Source organism: Micromys minutus (genome assembly GCF_963924665.1).
Source record: "Micromys minutus genome assembly, chromosome: 5".
NCBI classification, from domain to species: domain Eukaryota; kingdom Metazoa; phylum Chordata; class Mammalia; order Rodentia; family Muridae; genus Micromys; species Micromys minutus.
In genome coordinates, this window is record NC_137974.1 from 57,948,565 (window position 1) to 57,968,828 (window position 20,264).

The 20,264-nt window shown below is 49.3% G+C and overlaps 2 protein-coding genes and 1 pseudogene across 3 annotated transcripts; 2 read left to right on the forward strand and 1 right to left on the reverse strand.

Moving 5' to 3' along the window:
- The first annotated feature begins 2,976 nt into the window (after window positions 1-2,976).
- On the forward strand, window positions 2,977-3,865 carry LOC308421152 (DNA excision repair protein ERCC-8-like; annotated as a pseudogene). The gene has a single exon. The product of its transcript is annotated as a DNA excision repair protein ERCC-8-like (transcript).
- Window positions 3,866-10,514: 6,649 nt separating this feature from the next.
- Window positions 10,515-16,140, forward strand: SLC22A7 (solute carrier family 22 member 7; the record flags this gene model as incomplete). The annotated part of the gene is made up of 10 exons (XM_080917449.1): window positions 10,515-10,907; window positions 11,459-11,562; window positions 11,655-11,809; window positions 11,916-12,084; window positions 13,915-14,038; window positions 14,319-14,428; window positions 14,859-15,073; window positions 15,167-15,275; window positions 15,499-15,705; window positions 16,089-16,140. The coding sequence occupies 10 exons, from the start codon at window positions 10,515-10,517 to the stop codon at window positions 16,138-16,140; spliced, it is 1,638 nt and encodes a 545-aa protein (XP_080773575.1).
- A 700-nt stretch (window positions 16,141-16,840) lies between these two features.
- Window positions 16,841-19,614, reverse strand: CRIP3 (cysteine rich protein 3). Its single transcript, XM_080916887.1, has 8 exons — window positions 19,543-19,614; window positions 19,166-19,260; window positions 18,726-18,783; window positions 18,500-18,631; window positions 17,765-17,836; window positions 17,542-17,636; window positions 17,396-17,453; window positions 16,841-17,228 (listed from the first exon to the last, which is right to left on the reverse strand). Exons 1-8 carry the CDS (start codon window positions 19,583-19,585, stop codon window positions 17,167-17,169), a joined length of 615 nt encoding a protein of 204 aa, XP_080773013.1. The 5' UTR covers window positions 19,586-19,614; the 3' UTR covers window positions 16,841-17,166.
- Window positions 19,615-20,264: the final 650 nt, after the last annotated feature.

The following is a 20,264-nucleotide window of genomic DNA, read 5'->3' on the forward strand; positions in this document are numbered from 1 at the left end:
CTGTGACACTCAAGATGGAGGAAGTGGCCCTTTTGTGTTCTTATGGGCCAGTCTCCACAACTAAGAAGCCATGTGTGAGGGGAACAGCGAGGCAGGTGGATGCTGAGTGTCTGTGGTCCACAGGGGTGGGCTGGATGGAAGTGGGCTGCCTTGGAGAGGGACAGGAAGTACCCTTTGTATTTTGAATCGTAAACCAGAAGTGAATCTTTTCACTTAGAGGACACAAAAACAGTTTCTCCCCCAGGCCTGGCTCTGGGCCACACCTGGGGTGGGAAGCCCATCCCTTCCTGGGGGTGCTGCCCTTGGAAATCTAGAACCTCAGCCTCCTGGGACCCCTTCCCTCTAACTTGAAGGCCAGTGGGTTGGGGGGGGCTCCTGGAGAGCCCAGTGTACCATCCCTTCCATCCCTGTTTAACATGTCCAGAGCAGGACATACTTGTAATAAATGCTAAAAGCATATCAAATAAAAGAAGCCCCCCTGTGCATGACTCCGACCATCGGGAGAGGACATGTGGATGGCTTGGTATGCACCATCACAGACCTTTTTTATGTTTATAATGATGCCTCTCTCTCTCTGTCCATATATATTTCTTATAAATAAAAGAGGAGCATATTATACCTACTGTTCAAACATATGGCTTTTTTTTTTTTTTAGTTTTCCAAGACAGGATTTCTCTGTGTCACAATCCTGGCTTGTCTTGAAACTCTCTTTGTAGACCAGGCTGGGCTGGAACTCACAGAGATCCCCCTGCCCCTGCCTCCCTAGTTCTAGGACTAAAGATGTGCGCCACCACTGTCAGCTTAGAAACGTTTTATTCCCAACAGTGTGCACTGATGTACAGGTGCACCCCATCCTGAGTGTGGGGATCCAATCCAGAGTCTCGTGCATGCCAGGGAAGTGCGTGCCTCCCGAGCAGACTCCAGCTCCTCTCCATCTCAAAACTGTCCATATTAAACATTAGTCATTCGGTATATAAACAGATGTCACTCACAACAATGTCCAGAAGCCAATTCTGTCCTACCACATGGGTCCCGAGAATGTATGACCTCAGGTGGTCATGCCGCGGCAAGCGCTGTACCGTCTGAGCCTTCTTCCCGGCCTTTCCTCCATATTCCGTTGTTCTATAATTTACACAATTATTGTATAATTTATGTAACTTCCAACTCAAATTACGCAGTTTAGTGCGATGGCACCGTCTCCACAATCAGTTGTAGAAGACCCCGATCACCCACAGAGACACCCTAGCCCACTACTTACCATCCGAGTCTTTGGCACTTAACCCCATACACAGCCTTAGGCCATCGCTAATCTATTTCCCATGAGTAGATTCACCTATCTGGGGCTCTGGGAATGGGACTCTGGGTACAGTTGTAACTGAAGGCTATGGGTTTGAATCCTGACACTGCATAAACTGGGTATGTTGGCACAAGCCTGCAATCCAGCACTCAGTGGGTAGAGGCAGGAGGATTGGGAATTTTCCCAGACTGTGAGACCCAGGCTGGACTGAGTACAAGAAACTATCTCAAACCAGCAACAAAACCCCAACTGCCTACTTTAGACATTTTATACACATTTTATATACATATATAGGATGGCTTTGCACCCCTTTGATTAGCACAGTTTCTTTCCCTTTATAATAAGCAAACAATATTCTACTGTTTGGACACAAGCAATTCACTTATCCACCCATAAAATGACCAAAAAAAATTGATTACTACAAATACTACTATGTGCAAGTTTTTCAGTGTCTTTCATTACTTCTCTCTTTGTGTGTGTGTAAATGTATATGTATGTGTGTATGAATATATGATATGTGTATGTATGTGCATTTGTGCATGTGTATGTGTGTGCATGTATGTGTGTATGTATATTATGAATGTGTGTGTGTGTATTATGAATGTGTGTATGTGTGTGCATGTATGTATGTATGTATATTATGAATGTGTATATGTGTGTGTGTGTATGAATGTGTATGTGTTCAATTACTGTGTCATTAGAAAACGCCATGTTTACCCTTTTGAGAAATCACCAAATGTCCATTTTTTTCCCATTTGTTCCTGCATTGACAATGACCCCTGTGTTCTTTTTATGACTACATACTGTGGCAGCACACAGACACTTTTATCTACTTAACCAGTGGGCATCACACCTCTGCTCACTGTCCCAGCTCCTGCTGTGGTAAGTATCATGGCTGTGACCCCCTCTCTCTTGTACATGCCAATCTAGAATTCCCAGAACAAATGGACACGTGAAAAGTGGCATTTTATTCTATTTTTAAATTGTGCATTATTGAGATTAAATGAGGAAATGTGTTGATTACCAGCTGATTACGTCAGCATCCACTCCATAAATTATTCCCTCAACCCGTTCCTCTGCCTCCTAAGAGCTGGAATTTAACGGTGCTCACCACCACAACCCAGTCATGACGCACACATTCTTATCTACAACTGAGCTGGACTTCAACAAGTGAGTTTGGTGAGTCTGAGCTTGGCACTGAGTGCTGGGTTGTGAGTACGCGTTACCAGGCTGGTTTCTCTCCTCCTGTTTCTTCAATTAACTGGGCCATTACCAGGCTGTACGTCCTGAGGCCACGTTAGGCACCAAACCTTTTCAGACTCACGGGAACAAGTACAGCATGTTCTCAAACAAGTGGTTGGGAATAAACTTTCATTTTCTGTGCGATATGTGAGTTGGCACACGTACGTCAGACTAGGAGGATTGAGAAAGACCCCTTATCAGAAGTGTCGCTTAAAAAACAAAAGCTAGATCATGGCAGCATCCAGGCCTCAAGCTGGTGTATGGAACCCAGATGTTGAGCTTTTTGTCCACTTGACAGTCGGGGTTGGAGGACCCTCTTCGCTTGCGTAGAGCGCAGTCTACACGGAGGGTCCTGGGCCTGGAGTTAAACAAAGACAGGGATGTTGAGGGAACGGTAGTGGAGTCAACAGTCTGGACATTGAGCCTGTTGAAGGAAGATGAAGCCATCCCGACGTTCGCAAATACAGTGTGGAGACTCACGCACTGGTATGTTCACATCTAGTTCATTTGATGAAACTCTGAAAGTATGGGATACATTGCAGGCTGTAGATGTGTTTACTTTTGAGGAAACAGTTTACAGTCACCACATGTCCCCAGCAGCCACCAAGCACTGTCTGGTAGCAGTTGGAACTAGAGGACCCAAGGTACAACTTTGTGACTTAAAGTCTGGATCCTGTTCCCACATTCTACAGGGTCACAGACGGGAAACATTGGCAGTTTCCTGGTCACCGCACTATGACTGTATCCTGGCAACAGCAAGTGCTGACAGGAGAGTAAAATTATGGGATGTGAGGAGAGCATCAGGATGCTTGCTTCCTCTTGACCAGCATAATGGGAAAAAGTCACAAGCTGTTGAATCAGCAAACACTGCTCACAATGGGAAAGTTAATGGCTTATGTTTTCCAAGTGATGGACTTCACCTGCTCACCATTGGCACAGACAACCAAATGCGGCTCTGGAATAGCTCCAGTGGGGACAACACACTGGTGAACTGTGGGAAGGTGTGTAACGGCAGTAGGAAAGGGCTGAAGTCCACTGTCACCCGTGGCTGCAGCTCAGAGTTTGTATTTGTTCCCCACGGCAGCACCATTACCACGTATGCCGTCTACTCAGGAGAACGGCGCGCCATGCTTAAGCGGTGCCGACTGCTGTGTGTTCCAACCCAATTTCCAGGAACTTTACAGTGGGAGCAGGGACTGTAATATTCTTGCTTGGGTACCAGCTTCATATGAACCAGTTCCTGATGATGACGGTGAAGCTCCAACCAAATCCCAGTTGAACCCAGCGTTCGAGGATGCCTGGAGCAGCGGTGACAAGGACCGGTGACTGTCAGCCTGGTGCCATTAGACTTCACAGTTGTGTGTGCTCTAGCATGGGGCTGTTCTTCCCAGCATTGTTGGTTTAGAGACAACGTCTCACTGTGTAACCCTGGCCAGCCTGGATTAACCTGGACTAGCCTGGAACTCTGTATAGCGCAGACTCAGCTCAGACTTGCAGCCATTCTCCTGCCTCTGCTCCTAGGTGCTGGGGTTAGAGGTGTGTACCAAGGGGACCCTCCTGTGCGTGAGCCTATTTATTTCATTGTTCCTTAAACTCTTCAGTCAGTTTCTAGCTTGTTAATCCTGAATTTAGGATATTGCCCTCTGTGTTTTAAAATGAGATTAATGTGTATAAAACCCGGAAATATACTTTTTATAGGTTAAAAAAAAGTAACAAAAGCTACATGATTAGTTTTCATGTTTAAAGTTCTCAAGGAAGCAGGGTGAACCTGGCAGCCAGAGGCAGGTAGATCTCTGTGAGTTCAAGGATTGCCTAGTCTATCTATATGGAGCGTTCCAGGAAAGCCAGGTCTGTAAAGAGAGACCCTGTTTCAAAAGCAAAACAAACGAACGAACAAACAAACTCTTCAAGATGGAGAGATGGCTCAGCAGCTAAGAGGCTGCTCTTCCAGAGGACCCGGGTTTGATTTCCAGAAGCTTACCACCAACCGTAACACCAACTCTAGGGGAAAATCCAAGGCCCCTTTGTGACCTCTGCAGGCACTGGACTCTCACGTGATGCAGGGTGGATGCAGGCAAAACGTCTATAACACAAAAAAGCTTTATAAATAAAAAGCTTTCGTGCTGCTGTGAGATGGGTAGAATGGTTGCTGCTAAAGCCTGAGTTAGACCCTCACAGTGCAGCTCAGCCCTCCTGCACAGACACCCAGCCAGCTAGCCCGGCATGCAGAGTGTCGGACAAGAGCACCCCATGTCCACCAGGATGGAATGTGAGGGCCTGAGGTGGTTCTCTGAATTCCACACATATGCCTGAACTAATACACAACGCCATGTTTGACATTTTGAGGACTCACTAAATGCCCATCCTCCCCATTTGTACCAGCCTTGACAACGACCCCTGAGTTCTTTTTATAACTATATAGTGTCGCACCACACAGACCCCTTCTTCCTGGGGCGTGCTAGCTCCACCTGATCCTTCTCCCCCTTGCTCCTCATCCTGCAAGCACGTGGTGTGTTCTCTCCTCATCTAGGAAGGTAGGAGTGGGCAGCCGAGGAGGACCGGGCATCCCCTGACGGAGCAGAGAGCAATGCGCACAGATGTGGGAGTGAATGTAGCTCACTGGTCGCAGGGAGAGTCCAGGGAAAACAAAGCGGGAAGTAGAGAATGGAGCAGACCCAGGCCCTGGAAGGATGGGCTGTGCCATGTAAGACAGCTAAGGGGATTGTAGACTCTTCCTTAGGAACCCAAGAAACGCCAAACTCACTGAAGTCCAGCGCAGTTGTAGGAATTACCTGATGTCCACAGGTAAGAATCTGTTCATTATGGCTGGGCGGTGGTGGTGAGCACTGTTAAATCCCAGTGCTCAGGAGGCAGACACAGGCAGATCTCTGTAAGATCAAGGCCAGCCTAGTCTACAAGGTGAGCTTTAGGACAGTCACAGCCGTACAGAGAAACTCTGTCTAAAAAACACCAACTATGAAAGAACAAAGAATAAAGAATTTATTCATCCTCTTGGAGTATCTCCTTTCTCTTTACAAGAATGTTTTCTCAGGCTGGAGAGATGGCTCAGCGTTTAAGAGCACTGACTGCTTTTCTAGAGGTCCTGAGTTCAGCTCCCAGCACCCACATGGTGGCTCACAACCATCTGTAATGGAATCTGATGCCTCTTCTGGTGTGTCTGAAGACAGCTATAATGTACTCACACAAAATAAAATAAATAAATAAATCTTTAAATTAAAAAAAAAATGCTTTCTCTTCTTCTGTTGTCTGTTCTGTGTATCTATTCTGTGGTCGAAGACAAGACTGAGACAGAGACCCGGAGAAGGAAGAGGCTTAAGCAAAGTCATTTAGTCTGGGTCTAGATGGGGTTTGGCGACAAAGAAGAGTATGGAGGGGTTTAAAAAGAATTATTTATTTTTACACATGTAAATATTAATGCCTGCATATAAATATGTATAAATAAAATGATGTACATGCAGTTCCTGTAGAGATCAGAAGAGGGCATTGGATCCCCTCGAATGGGAGTTACAGGTGCTTGTGAGCTACCCTGTGTGTAGTGGGAACTGAACCCAGGTCCTCTGCAAGAGCAGCAAGTGCTCTTAGTCACTGAGCCATCTCTCCATTCCCAGCAGGAGTGCCTACCAAGTGGAGGGGAAGAAATGGAGATGTCTCTGATCATCTAATGCAGGGCCTGCTGAGATTTTTCCATTGGCTTCTCATGAACAAGGCCAGAACAAGAGCCAGGGCTGAAGGCGGAGTTGCTCACACCTATAACCCCAGTACTTGGCAGCTGAGGAGAGAGAATTGCCCTAGGTTCAAGGGCAGCCTGGGCTACAGAGTGAAGTGCTACCTCACAAAAAGGAAGGAAGGAAGGATAGCCCAGACCAATCAACTGTGGCTAAAGGAAGGTCAGGATGTCCTTTTAGTGACTCAGCAGTCCAAACATTGCATGTGGTGATCAGAAGACTATTCAAGGCTAAGAATTCAGCCACAAGAGGGGAATCGGATCCGTGTCCATTTTCAGCAGCTCCAGTTAGGATTTTCTGTCTCCCCCCAGTTTGGATCTTTGCCCCCCCCCTAGTTAGGATCTTCTCTCCCCCAGTTAAGATCTTCTGCACCCCACCAGTTAGGATCTTGTGGCTCCTCCCCACCCCCACCCCCATCCCTCCCAGTTAGGATCTTTTGCCCCACCCCCACTCCCCCAGTTCCTCACTGTGTATTGTTAAACTCATCTCAAAGTGACACTGTGATCCATTCCACCCACCTCTGACACCCACCATAATCTACATCCAAGCTACTCAGGTCACACTGGTCTCTCAAACTGTCGCCATCTACAACACTGGGCTTTAAAGAGACAAGGTCTTTGCTTTGCTCTTTTTTTTTCCATTATTTTTTTCTCATCTGTTCTGTTGTATACAAAAGTCTTTATGCTGTCTTTTGAGCTGTGGTTTGGATTTCCAGGTTGGGGTGCAAAGTGGGGCACTTAGATACATCCAAAATAACTGTGGAAATGTCTCAGTAATGTGCTTACTGACCGTCTTGGACACTATTCTGTTTCTATACAGAGTCATCATGACCAAGACAGCTGATAGAAGAAAGGTTTATTTGGGGCTTACAGTTTCAGGGGGTGAGTCCATGAGCATCATGGGTATGAGCGTGGTAGCAGACATGCAGTCTTGAGATGACACAGTAGCTGAGAGCTCACATCTCGATTCATACACAATAGGATGCACAGAGAGAAACTGGAACAGCAGCAGTCTTGAAACCTCCAAGTCTGCCCCCAGTGTTACGTCTTCATCCCTGAATCCTCCCAGTTTCACAACCCACTGTCACTCAAACCAGCACACTGCCCATGCATGATAACCTGAGTGTGAAGCTCAGAGTTCTATGAAAAGCTAGACTAGGGCTGCAATGGTTGCAATGGTGCTGCTCTTCCTGCACAGGACCTGTACACTCACGTGGTGGCTCACAACCATCCCTAACTCCAGATCCAGGGGATCTGGTGTCCTCTCTGGTTTCCAAGGTCACAAGGCACACATATAGTGCCTATACAACCGTGCAGGCAAAATTCTTATTAAATAAGGTAAGTCTGAAACAATTTTAGAAACTCTAGATGTCATGCATATTGTAGGCCTAGTACTATAAGCAGACAGACAGGTACATAAGGCTTGTTGACCAGACAGCATAGCCAAGTCTGAGAGTCTCAGGTCCTAGTGAGAGACCCTGTCTCAAAAGCCAAGGTGGACAGCTCCCAAGTTGACCTTCGGCCTCCACATACACATATACACACAAGAAAACACACCTATACACATTCATATACATATACTCATTCATCCACACCTACATATACTCACACATTCATACACCTACACACACTCACTCAAATCTACAAACACACACTCACACAACTACACAGTCTCACACATGCTTATATAAATTCACACACACACATATATACACACACTCACATGTCTATACAACACACATACCTATACATACACACATACACATGTACAAACACATACTTACACACCTATACAACTCTCTCTCTCTCTCCCTCTCTCTCGCTTATAAAGCCAGTTCACTCAGCTCTTTGCTGTCAGACTCAGTATCTTATGCTGTCATTTACAATGTCATCTGTCTCTAACACCATGATCATTGCCACCAGTGTTCTCAATGACATCAGAGAAGAAGCATCCATGTGGGGTGGGGTCAGGGAAAATGAAGCCAGGGTATAAATTACTACCAAATTTCTCTCTGAACAAAAGGCCTACAGGTTTAGGTTTGAGGAATTTCCTGGGATTCAAGGTAAGGAGAGAGAGGTGTCCACTTATTATTTACATAATAAAATGCTGCAATAATAATAATAATAATAATAATTAATAATAATAAATCAAACCAAATAAAGCATCTGAGTGAGGCATTGCAGTTCATGCCAGGAATACCAGCACCTGGAATGTAGAGACAAGAAGATTATAAATTCACCATTGTCCTCAGCAACACAGTGAGTTTAAGGCCAACCTGGGCTACATGAGACCCTGTATTAAAATAAAAACAAAAACAAAACTAACTAGCTAAGAACCCCAACAATAGGGTCACATTCCTGTTTAAAAGCCTCCTGCTAGCTCCCATCTCTCGGGATAAAATCCTGGTCCTTCACTGAGCCTCTTAGACCTCTCAAGACCTTTCCCAGTCTACTTGTGACTCCTCAACACACACACACACACACACACACACACACACACACACACACACACACACACACCACTTTTCTCCCTTCACTCCAGGTTTGTACAACCTATTTGAACCTTCCTGTGGGCTGCCAGAGGGTAGAAACTGTGCCCGAGGCATCTCTGTAAGTGTGGAATGCTCAGTTGCTCTAGGATAAGTACACATGTGTACCTGCAGCAGCTCCTCTTTCCTGCCTCCCACATGCTTGTCAGCAGACACCTAACGACCTGGCCCTCACCGTGGGCCCTTCAGCACACACCGAGCACCGCAGACACAGTCCTTCCTCTGAGCTTTCTCTGGAAGTGTCTGGGGCAGTCAGGAGCTGACTGAGACACAATAGGTCAGCAGCTTAGGCCTGCGCGTGTCCAGGTTCCTGGTGCTTTCTTTGCTCTGCAGCCTGGTCACTGTGGAACCTCAGCGGGTCCCCACCATTCCTACTTTTATTATCTATTCAAAGTGGGACATAGATTAAATCAGGACTTTTCAACTTTTTAAAAGGTGTCATAGACCTTTTCTCAAAGAACATCTAATGAACCTTTGGCCTTTGGGGAATCAGCTTAGAGGTTAGCACACGTGGCCTTCTGCTCTGCTTTTGCTATGGCACCCTATATAGTGCCTTGGATTTCTACTGCTGTGATGAAACACCATGACCAAAAGTAACTTGGAAAGGAAATGATGGGTTTCATGTATACTTCCACATTACTGTTCATCACTGAAGGAAGTCAGGATAGGAACTCAAACAGGGAAGGAACCTGGAGGCAGGCACTGATACAGGGGCCATGGAGGGGTGCTGCTTACTGGCTTGCTCTTCAATGCTTTCTTATAGAACCAAGAAGTACCAGCCCAGTGGTGACTCCTCCCACAGTGGACTGGGGTTGAGCCATCCCCCATCAATCATGAATTAAGAAAATGTCCTACAGACTTTCCTGCCTAGAGCTAATTGTGAGACATTTTCCCGATCGACTCTAGTTTGTGTCACGTTGATAGAAAACTAGCTGGTACTGTGACTGAGAGGCAACAGAGGCATCAGAAGGAACAAATCCTTCTTCCAGGTGCTTCTTGGCAACCCTGGAAAACCACTACTCCAAGGGGGTCATCAGGGATGCTCTCAAAGAGGCAGACTGGACTTCAGAAGAAAGTTCCTGAGAGCCCAGATGGGGCCAGCACAGTCCCAGGGGTATCCACTGCAGACTCGAGTGAGGGGTTGAGGAAAGCTTGGGGGTTGTCAGGAGGCTCCCTTACCCAAGGAGCAGCCAGCCTCATCCTAAGTCCTGGGCTGTGGGCCAAACTGTTGTGACTGCAAATAGACAACGTTGACCTAAAGCCTCACAGGACAAAGGCCATCCAGGACAGCAGGCATTCTGCCCAGGGGACATGTTTCCCTTACACAGCCTTGAACGTCTAATAAGTAGCTCAGGCCTCACTGCTTTCTCCACACCCAGCTGCCCTTCTGTGACAGCCCTGGACTCCCCTCCCTGGTTTCTGAGCTCCAATGTGTAAAGGCCAGAGCTGTAGACACCATGACCCATGATGGAGGGCAGCCTTTCCCCTTAGGTAGAATCTGTAGGCCTGTGGGTGACAGGGGAGGGCCCAGGCCTGGGCCAGCCCCTGAGGGGCTGGATTCTGGCTGCAGACTTTCCACTCATCAGTAGAATCATTGCCACCTCCAGAGTCCAAGGGTCCACGTGGCAAGCAGATTGAACGGCCCTAGGTACTCCAGAGGGACGCCTGGTGGGTGGGTAGCATGGGCTTCGAAGAGCTGCTGGACAAGGTGGGCGGCTTTGGGACCTTCCAACTTCGGAATATGGTACTGATGGCTCTGCCCCGAATACTGCTCCCCATGCATTTTCTCCTGCCCATCTTCATGGCCGCCGTGCCTGCCCACCATTGTGCCCTGCCTGGTGCTCCTACCAACCTCAGTCACCAGGACTCGTGGCTAGAAGCCCATCTACCCCGGGAGATTGACGGCAGTTTTAGCTCCTGCCTCCGCTTTGCTTCTCCCCAGCCTCTCCCCAATGTCACCTTGGGGACAGAGGTGTACAGCTCTGGGGAGCCTGAGGGTGAGCCTCTCACAGTGCCCTGCTCACAGGGCTGGGAGTACGACCGGTCAGAATTCTCCTCCACCATTGCAACTGAGGTACCCAAGCCTAGAGGGTGAGGGACGTGTGAGTGGGTTGGGTGCCACCTTCCTTACAGGTGGTGTGGGCCCGGGATAACCTTCCTGTGTTCTGAGACCTTTTGTTCCCTGTGTGTAGAGAGCCTGTGGATTTAAAGCTGGATTCAGTTCATTTGCTATAATTCACCCGAGGGCTAAGGCAGCTCCAGGGGGTTGGAACAGAGGCTGAGAAGGACATCTCTGTAGTAAGAGATAGAGAAACTGCAGAAGCATCCATTTCTCCTCTCTTCCTCATTTCTGTCCCAGGTCTGAGATTTACCTGATTAATCCAGAGAGGAAGGGTGGGTGGAGTCTCCCCAGAGAGAGCGAGAAGTAACAGGATCATTTGGTGGTGGTAATAGACCTCAGTGGGGAAAAGCTGAGTTTTGGGACTAGGCAGAGGCAAAGTATTCCCTCTCTGATGCTGAGGCCGAGAGCTAGGGACGGGGTGTCTCCTGGGAGCCTGGAGAGGAAGGGGCGGTGCTGGAGTGGGGTTCATCCACACAGAAGGCCTTCCCTGCCTGTCTCTGCAGTGGGATCTTGTGTGTCAGCAGAGAGGCCTGAACAAAATTACATCCACCTGCTTCTTCATTGGTGTGCTGGTGGGAGCCGTGGTGTATGGATACTTGTCTGACAGGTGAAATAAGGGACCAGTGTGGGAACAGACAGGCCTCGTCATCTGTATCTGGGAAGCCCCATGGGGACCTGACCTTGCACGGCCCTTGGCAGGTTTGGCCGGCGCCCGCTTCTGCTGGCGGCCTACGTGAGCTCCCTGGTGCTGGGCCTGGTGTCCGCAGCCTCTGTCAACTACATCATGTTTGTCATCACCCGCACGCTCACTGGCTCCGCCCTGGCTGGTTTCACCATCATTGTGTTACCACTGGGTGAGGCAGACAAACATGGGCAAGGCCTGAGGGAGGCTGCCGGGGTGAGATGGGCCCACACAGCTCCTGCTAACTGTTTCCCTGTCCCTGCTGGGCCCCGGTCTAGAGTTGGAGTGGCTGGATGTGGAGCACCGCACTGTGGCTGGGGTTATCAGCACCATCTTCTGGACAGGAGGTGTGCTGCTGCTGGCACTGGTCGGGTACCTGATACGGAGCTGGCGGTGGCTTCTGCTAGCTGCCACCCTGCCATGTGTCCCGGGCATCATCAGCATCTGGTGAGAATGCTGAGCACCTGGGAGTGGGTGACACAAACAGCCAAGGTGCGATTAGAGACTAAGATTCAAAGACAGGGGCTGGCAAGACAGCCCTGCTCTTCTGAGGACCCAGATCAGTAAGTCCAGCTCCCAGAGCTCAGACACTTCTAGCCTTTGTGGGCCACACACACACACACATACTCTTACTCAAAGACACACAGAGACACAGACACACACATAGGCACAGCCACACCCAAACATAGATACATCCATCCAAACACACAGAGACATACATATAGGCAGACACACACACACACACAGACACACCCAAACACAGATACATACATCCAAACACACACATACACACACAACTAAAAATAATAGAAACAAACAAGAAAGAACAAGAAGACCAAGAGACAGGCTGGGGATTAGTTCAGTTGGTAAAGTGCTTGCCTACCATACATGAAACCCTGGGTTTATCCTCAGTACTGAATAAACTAGCCAGTGATGGTGTTTACCTCTGTTCATAATACTTAGGAGGTAGAGGAGTAAGGATCAGAAGTTCAAGGTCGGGCTGGAGAGATGGCTCAGCGGTTAAGAGCATTGACTGCTCTTCCAGAGGTCCTGAGTTCAACTCCCTGCAACCATGTGGTAGCTCACAACCATCTGTAATGAGATCTGATGCCCTTTTCTGGTGTGTCTGAAGACAGCGACAGTGTACAGTGTACTTATATATAATAGATAAATAAATCTTTTTTAAAAAGGTCTTGCTCACCTACACAGGGAATGTAAGTTCCTGCCTGAATAAAAGAGGGAAGAAAGTAAAAGAACACTGTGGACAACTTGGAAGGTACCTCAGTTGGTAAAATACTTGCCGCGCCAGCTTCCCAGTAAGAGCATGGCACTGAGGTCTGCATGTATAATCTCTTGGGAGGCATAGATAGGAAGATCTTGGGCTTGCTGGCCAGACAGTCTACCTGGAAAGGCAAGTTCTGGGCTCAGTGAGACCCTGTCTCAAAGATCTAAGGTGGAGAGCAATTAATCTAGACATGCGATGTCACCTGATCCCCTATGCACATATACAAACATGTATATATTCATCACACACACACACACATACACACACACATACACACACACACACACACACACACACAGAGAGAGAGAGAGAGAGAGAGAGAGAGAGAGAGAGAGAGAGAGGTCTAAGAGATGCAGAAACAGGGACCAAGAGTCAAAACGATATCAAGAGAAGTCAGAAAAATAGAAACCAATAGAAAGAAGGCAGCACAAGAGAACAGATGTGAATAGTCAGAGACTGACTAGAGAGAGGCAGTAACAGAGATGGGAACCGATGTGTGAATTCATCTTGTCTGGTGGAAACACAGAAGAGACAGTGGAGGCTGGGGTTTGCCTTCAAGAGGCAGGGATAGAACACAGCCAGCATGGTGGTGGCACCGCAGGCAGGAGAACAAAGGGCCTGGTTACCCCCTAACGGTAAACTGTGTGTCAGTATGTCTGTCTATCCTCCATCCTGCATTCTCCTGCCAGAAGTGTTGGCTGGTGCTGGGAGCTAAGGTTTTGAGACTAAGACCGATTCAGTAAGGAAGGGACCCGTGGAGGACTGGGGGAGTCTAGGCCTGAACGAAGCAACAATGGAAGAAGCAGCTTTTGAACTGGGCCTGAACAAGAGAGCATGGGTCCAGGCAGTAGGAGACTCGGGGGAGGGATGTCTTTCCAGGCCTGGGGGCGCTGCATGACTGAGAACCTGGAGCAGACAGCCTGGGACTTCAGGAGGCAGAGGTGGCCTGTAAGGCTGGCTTCTGGCTGAAGGTCCTCTGGCTTCTCCTCTAGGTGGGTACCTGAGTCTGCGAGATGGCTTCTAACCCAGGGTCGTGTGGGGGAGGCAAAAAAGTACTTGTTCAACTGCGCCAGGCTCAATGGTCGACCCATGGATGAGGACAGTCTGAGCCAGGAGGTGAGGCTGTCAACGTGTATGAGAGAGCACACAGGGGTGGGTGGAGAGTTTGTGTCTGAGTGCCCCTCCTTCCTGGGCCCATCATACATGACCAGCTCTCCAGTGGAGAGCTCCAAGCTTCAGAATTCCCCGCTCGGTTCTGGTAGGTCATGTCCTTTTACTCCTGGCCCTCCATGTGTATTCCCAACCCAGTACTGCTGAGGAGACAGAGAAGAAGAGAGAACACGCTGGCTCCTGAGACAAGCTCAAAGGTGGAAATCTTGCTTTCTCTCCCAACCAGGCCCTGACCAAAGTGGTCACCTCGGAAAGAGTGTTGCAAAGACCCTCATACTTAGACCTGTTCCGGACATCGAAGCTCAGATACATCTCACTGTGCTGCATAGTGATGTGGTGAGAGGAGGTGGAGGGAGGGTGTGGGAGGGAGGGGCTGAGTGTGAGAAGGGTGAGGGCCAAGAGGAGGAGGGTAGAAACATCATCTTGGAGGTGGGGAGGGGAATCTGACTATCTCGGGTCCAGTGGATGGCAGCAGAGGAGTGTGGCTCAACCTCAGGCTCTGTGACTTCCTTACCGTGTGACCATGGACAACTCTCCCACCACTCTGATCCTTAACATCTGTTTTTGTGAAGCGAATGGGGGTTGCTGTTAGCTCCTGTGTCATAGGGATGATGCTAAGGTTGGGGTAAAGGCATTTTGGCCACTGGTATGTACTTGGGGGATTATGAATGGCTGGGGCTGAGGAGAAGATCCTAGGCTGCAGTCTCTGAAGAGCCAAGGGGCAGGGCAGGAGAGGGCTCTTGAGGGGCACTGCGACTCTGTTCAGGTTTGGAGTGAACTTTTCCTACTACGGCCTGACTCTGGACGTGTCCGGGCTGGGGCTGAACGTGTACCAGACCCAGCTGCTGTTTGGGGCTGTGGAGCTGCCCTCCAAAATTGTGGTCTACTTCCTTGTGCGTCACATGGGACGCCGGCTCACAGAGGCTGGAATGCTCCTAGGTGCTGCTCTGACCTTTGGCATCAGTGTGCTGGTATCCTCCGGTAAGCCAGGTCTGGCAGTGCAGTTCCACCCTTTGTGGGGACTCTGCCTCCTCTTGGTGCCATCCCTTCACTGAGGAATCCTTTTCCCTCCAGAGACCAAGCCCTGGACCACTGCTCTGGTGGTGATGGGGAAAGCTTTTTCTGAAGCTGCCTTTACTACAGCCTACCTGTTCACGTCCGAGTTGTACCCTACCGTGCTCAGGTAAGTCAGGGGCCCAGGCAACTGACCTGCCTTACCTAGGTGTCTTGTATTCACACACTGCCCACCCATTCTTTAGCTACAGCCAGATACATCGTGGTTGTTTGTCCAACTCTTGGAGAGCGCAGGCAATTTTATCTTCTATACCAGAAGTCAGTATCGGGTTCCCAGCACAGGAGGGGAGCCTTGTGATGCATGGATGGCCCCTTCATCCTTTTCTGAACAGACAGACAGGATTGGGACTCACTGCGCTCATGGGCCGGCTAGGGGCCTCTCTGGCCCCACTGGCGGCCTTGCTGGATGGAGTCTGGCTGTTGCTGCCCAAACTTGTTTATGGGGGGATAGCCCTGCTGGCTGCCTGCAGTGCACTCCTGCTGCCTGAGACCAAGAAGGTACAGCTGCCAGAGACCATCCAGGATGTGGAAAGAAAGAGGTATGTGCACGTGTGTGGTATTTGTGGATTCAGATGCCTAAGCCTCTGACACTTAGAGTGCAAAGGGGAAGACAACTGCACTTGGTACCTGTACAAACCTGTGAATGTTTAGGGGTGAATACTCTGGGTATAAATTTATATAAAATCATACACAAGTATATCCATACCTTTATATAGTCACAAATGCTCAAAAAGAGCTGTATATATGTACATTGAGCTATGCCTATTACACCAAGAGTATGTCTGGACAAGTGACTTACTCGTGGGAGTATGTGTGCTTATATTTGAGGAACTGGGACAGCCCTGAGCCAGTCCTGTGGGCTCCAGGACTAACCCCTGACTGTGGTCCTGACACCTTCCTTATTGTTCTGTCCAGTACTCAGGAGGAAGATACACAGGTCCGGGACTGAGTTGGACTATCAACAGCTCCCATAGAAACTGGAAGCAGAAGGCAGGCTCTTGTGACTGGGACATCAAACTCCTCTGCCTAAGGATGGAGCTGTGCCTGGTACCGTCTGCCTGTGTTCATCATCTGGTCTCCAACAACAGGACAACCTCCCACAGCACTGAGCTGCTGAGGATTCTGGGCACCCCTGTCATGGCCAGGGGTTTCTGTAAATAAAGACAGATGCTCATGGGTTGGGGCAGCAGTGAGGTTGGGGGAATCCTCAGCTCAGATTCCAGTTCCCAAATGAACAGTGACACCTCCTAATAGACAGGACTTATTGGCATGCTCTATTGAACAAAGCCATCCTAAGATGGGTAAAGCACAATCCTATGGTTATTTCTAGTACCCATGAGGCTGGTGGGTGTGCCAACTATATTTGCAAGGCTAGGATCTGCCAAGTTGCAGGGCCAAGGGACCAATAGATAGATTTTCTTGTTGCAAGGACTACCTCTGAAGTAGCAGACTTGTACCCTACCCCTCAAATCATTGTCTAGGCTTCATACCTAAAGAAGGTGAGCTAGCAAGTGGTACCTTTCGGTACCTTTAATTCCAGCACTTGGGAGGCAGAGGAATACAGATCTGTGAGTTTGAGCCCAGCTCAGTCAACAAAGCTAGTTCTAGGACAGTCAGGGTTGCACAAAAAAACCTGTCTAGAAAAACAAAACAAACAAGAATTGAAGGTATGGGAGTGAGCATTTTATTAGAGAAGCCAGAGAGCTTTATGAATACACTTTGAAGCAGAAACATTGCTCAGAAAAGAAACTGGGAACCTGGACAACCACTATTCTAAGTCTGTGTGTGTGTTTGGGGGGGGGGGAGCCAGATAGGAGTGGGAAACAAAGAATTGGCAGAGACAGTCAAGACTCAGGTATACCACAGAGCCTAGGCCCAGGCCCCAGCCTCCAGGATTTCACCTTCTTCTGCCCCAAAGGACTAGAGAATTCCAGAGCTTCCAGCGACCGTGGAGGAGATGGTGGGAACCCTGAGTTAGGTTAATCACTCCTGTGAATGGCTCACTTGGATCTTATGTTCACTGGGTCATAGATATAGCAGCCCACCTCGCCAATGTTCACACCTGAAGGAGAAAGCCCTGTCACCAAGGCCTTTGGTGGAAAGGGAGTTGGGTTGAGGACTGAAGGGAGAGGGGAGGGTCCTGAGATATTTGACTACAAGGGAAGTTGTCCACACATTCTCATAGGCCATAACACTTCAGGCCCAGTTGTCTGGGGTCAGGTTGCCCACCTTTGGGGCCAAACAGGTATCCATAGCAGGGAATGTGGCAGTAAGGCATGCCATCATGCTGGAACATAGAAAAAGAATCTTCTCAGCCTCTTTTCCTATGTCTAGACTCCTTCCTCCCAGCATAACCGCCCTTCCCTCCTGCTCACCTCCGCGTGACTCCCAGGAGTCAGGGTCTTCCTGCAACGTTGGCACCTCAGGCAGGGTCGGTGCCAATTCCTGCCCAAAGACATCACCTTCTCAGCTGTTGGTGGAGAACAGTGCTAGTTCTTCCATTCCAGGGCCAGGGCAGGGACAAAACTACCTGCCTTGAATCCCCTCCCCGTCCTCTGCTCTAAACAGTGTTCTTCTCTGCATTCTGCCGTCACTTACCAAAATAGACAGGATCCCCACATCCAGGGCACAGTGATGTCTCCCCAGTGAATGTCTTCAAGTAAGGAGGGCCTTTAATGGGAAGAGGCTCCAGATAGGGCTGCAGTGCAGGCCAGGCCCTAAGCAGTGCCCTCTAGGCCCTACCTGTATATGGCACTGTCCTCATCCCCACCCCCACCTCCCACCCCAGGCAGTCGTGAGCTCTGCACATAGTCCGGACTCATTTGCATTAGGGACTGCCTGCTTCCTCATCATTCTCCCAGGGCCTCAGGAGCCCAGCAGTTCAATGGCTCAGTGCTGGTAGTAACTCAATCATTAGGAAACCCGAGCTGATACAGAAGCTGGCCAGGGCAGCGGTGTCAGGTGTTGAGGAGCATGGTGTCACTGCCCTCTGTGGGAGTATGAGGAAGGGACAGGCACTAGGGAAGAATCTGAGGAGTTGGCCCTGTCCTAAGGAGCCCTTACTTTAGGTCTTTCCTTCTCTGCTCCGGCTGGGGAAGGGGCCCAATTTCCAGGCCAGCCTTGCTTCTGATTAGTGGCCATCTGTCTTCTCTGGGCGTCTCTTATAAAATGAGGGTGATCATGCTATCTGTCCAGTTTACCTTTTAAACTCAGCTCACATGAGAGCAGAGAAATAGGGCCAGCAACGGGACTGCCAAGAGCAGTTACAGTATCTTGCTGCAGCCTGAGGAAGGGTCTGAAGGAGAAAAACAACTAATGCCTGCCTTCACTTACTTTTCTTGGCCCGGGGAAGGCCAGTCCTTGGCCTGGGGGGGCTAAAGTTGCTGGGGCCGAGAGAAGTGCTGCTGGCAGGAGGGGGATTAGGGGGGTTGTAGAGATAGCAGCCCACACCACCAATGTTGACCCCTGCAGAGAGAGGACCCAATAATGGAGGTTAGGCACTAGTTTCTAGCCACAGAAAGAGTTCATGGCCCCTGGCCCCTTCTAGGCTGGAACTTACCTCTAGGTCCAAAGAGAGCCCCATAGCAAGGCTTGTGGCAGTATGGCCTCCCGTTGTGCTGGGCACAAGCACAGGCAGAGGGAAGGGTCACTTGGGGCCAAAGGGGCAGGCATGCATAGGCCTTCTCAATACAGGCTGTCAGGTACATTATTTGCACTGTAACTAGTCTGATGGATCTGGTAGGGTGGGTGACAGAATTGTGGTTGGGGTCCAGGGGTTGAGAGGTTAGGTGGGAGACAGAGCAGCTGCTCACCCCTCCCTCAAACCATGGGTCAACAGCATCACTGAGCCTGCCAAAGTCTGGCTCATATGAGGCTCAGTGGGTGGATCACCTTGAGCTTGTTTGCTGAGGTTGCCTTTGGCAGGTTTCCAAGGCTGAAATTGGGGTCTACAGGGGTAGGGGTGTGACAGAGGGCTGTCACCCCCTGGTCAGGCCTCACCTCTGCATGCCCGCCAGGGGACAAGATGCTGTGACAGCGCTCACATTTCAGGCAGAAACGGTGCCAGTTCTTGCCTAAGGAGCTCACTTTCTCAGCTGTAGGGAACAAGGTGGATTCGGGCTGCAAGGAGTCCAACCCACGCCAGACACCCTCCTTTTGCCCTTTCAGCCTCCTGGGAAAACCAGCTCAGCCAGCCTTGCTCCCTGGAGCAATGAATTTTGTCTCCAGAAGCTCCATCCCACCCCGTGCCTTTTGCCTTGGGCTCTTGGAGGTGTGGCAGGCACGCATTCAGGCACACACACAAATACACACTCACTGATACAGGGGCCCCCGGGGGCTCACGCTGGTCTTTACTCCTCCTTTGGTCCCAGCCTCACCAAAATAAACGGGTTGCTGGCAACGCGGACAAGTCCAGCTCATGGTTCTTCATCACACAGCTTAAACCAAGCTGCAACTATAGGCGCCCGCAGGTATGTCCCGCCCCTCCACCAGCCCCGCCCACTATTCAGCTTTGAGCCCTTAGTTGTGGTTGCTCATTGGGCACCAAAAACTTGGAGCTGAGGAACCGAGGCAACTTACCAATTTACTTTAAAGAACTTCAAAATGGGATTCAGACTTGGGAGGGAGGAGCCCTGAGTTCAGTGAGAAGCCAGCAAGGCATGCAGGCATTCTTTAAGTGTGTTAACTCCTACTTAGTGGAACAGAGTGGAGAGCAAAGGAATGTGAAGTCATCTTTGCTAAACCATATATATATATATATATATATTTGGTTTGTACTGGAAGTAGTAACGTGGTAACAGTCTCCATAGCACAGGGTTGTAATGAGAACTGGAAAATCTCAACAGAGCCTGGCACATGACTGCTGTGCAAGCAGTATGAAAGAATCCCTTACATGAACTCATAACCCAGTCTGTGTGTCTCAAAATGTGCTTCTGCATATAAGATTATCATATCTGTTAAATTTGAAGGTGTAAGTTAAACTCCAGCCACATATTTCTAACTTAGTTTAAGAGTTTAAAATGTTGTAGGGTCACTGATGACCACACCAGAATGCAATGGATAGTTCCAACCCAATGGACAACAGATGGCTCTGGTTAAA

Coding starts and splice junctions, on each gene's coding strand:
- CRIP3 (XM_080916887.1), bottom strand. CDS start 19,585: ATGAGCTGGACTTGTCCGCGTTGCCAGCAACCCGTTTATTTTG. Junction 17,837..18,499: donor CCTTCCCCGGGCCAAGAAAA/GTAAGTGAAGGC, acceptor TTCCCATTAAAG/GCCCTCCTTACTTGAAGACA. Junction 17,229..17,395: donor ATACCTGTTTGGCCCCAAAG/GTGGGCAACCTG, acceptor TTTCTCCTTCAG/GTGTGAACATTGGCGAGGTG.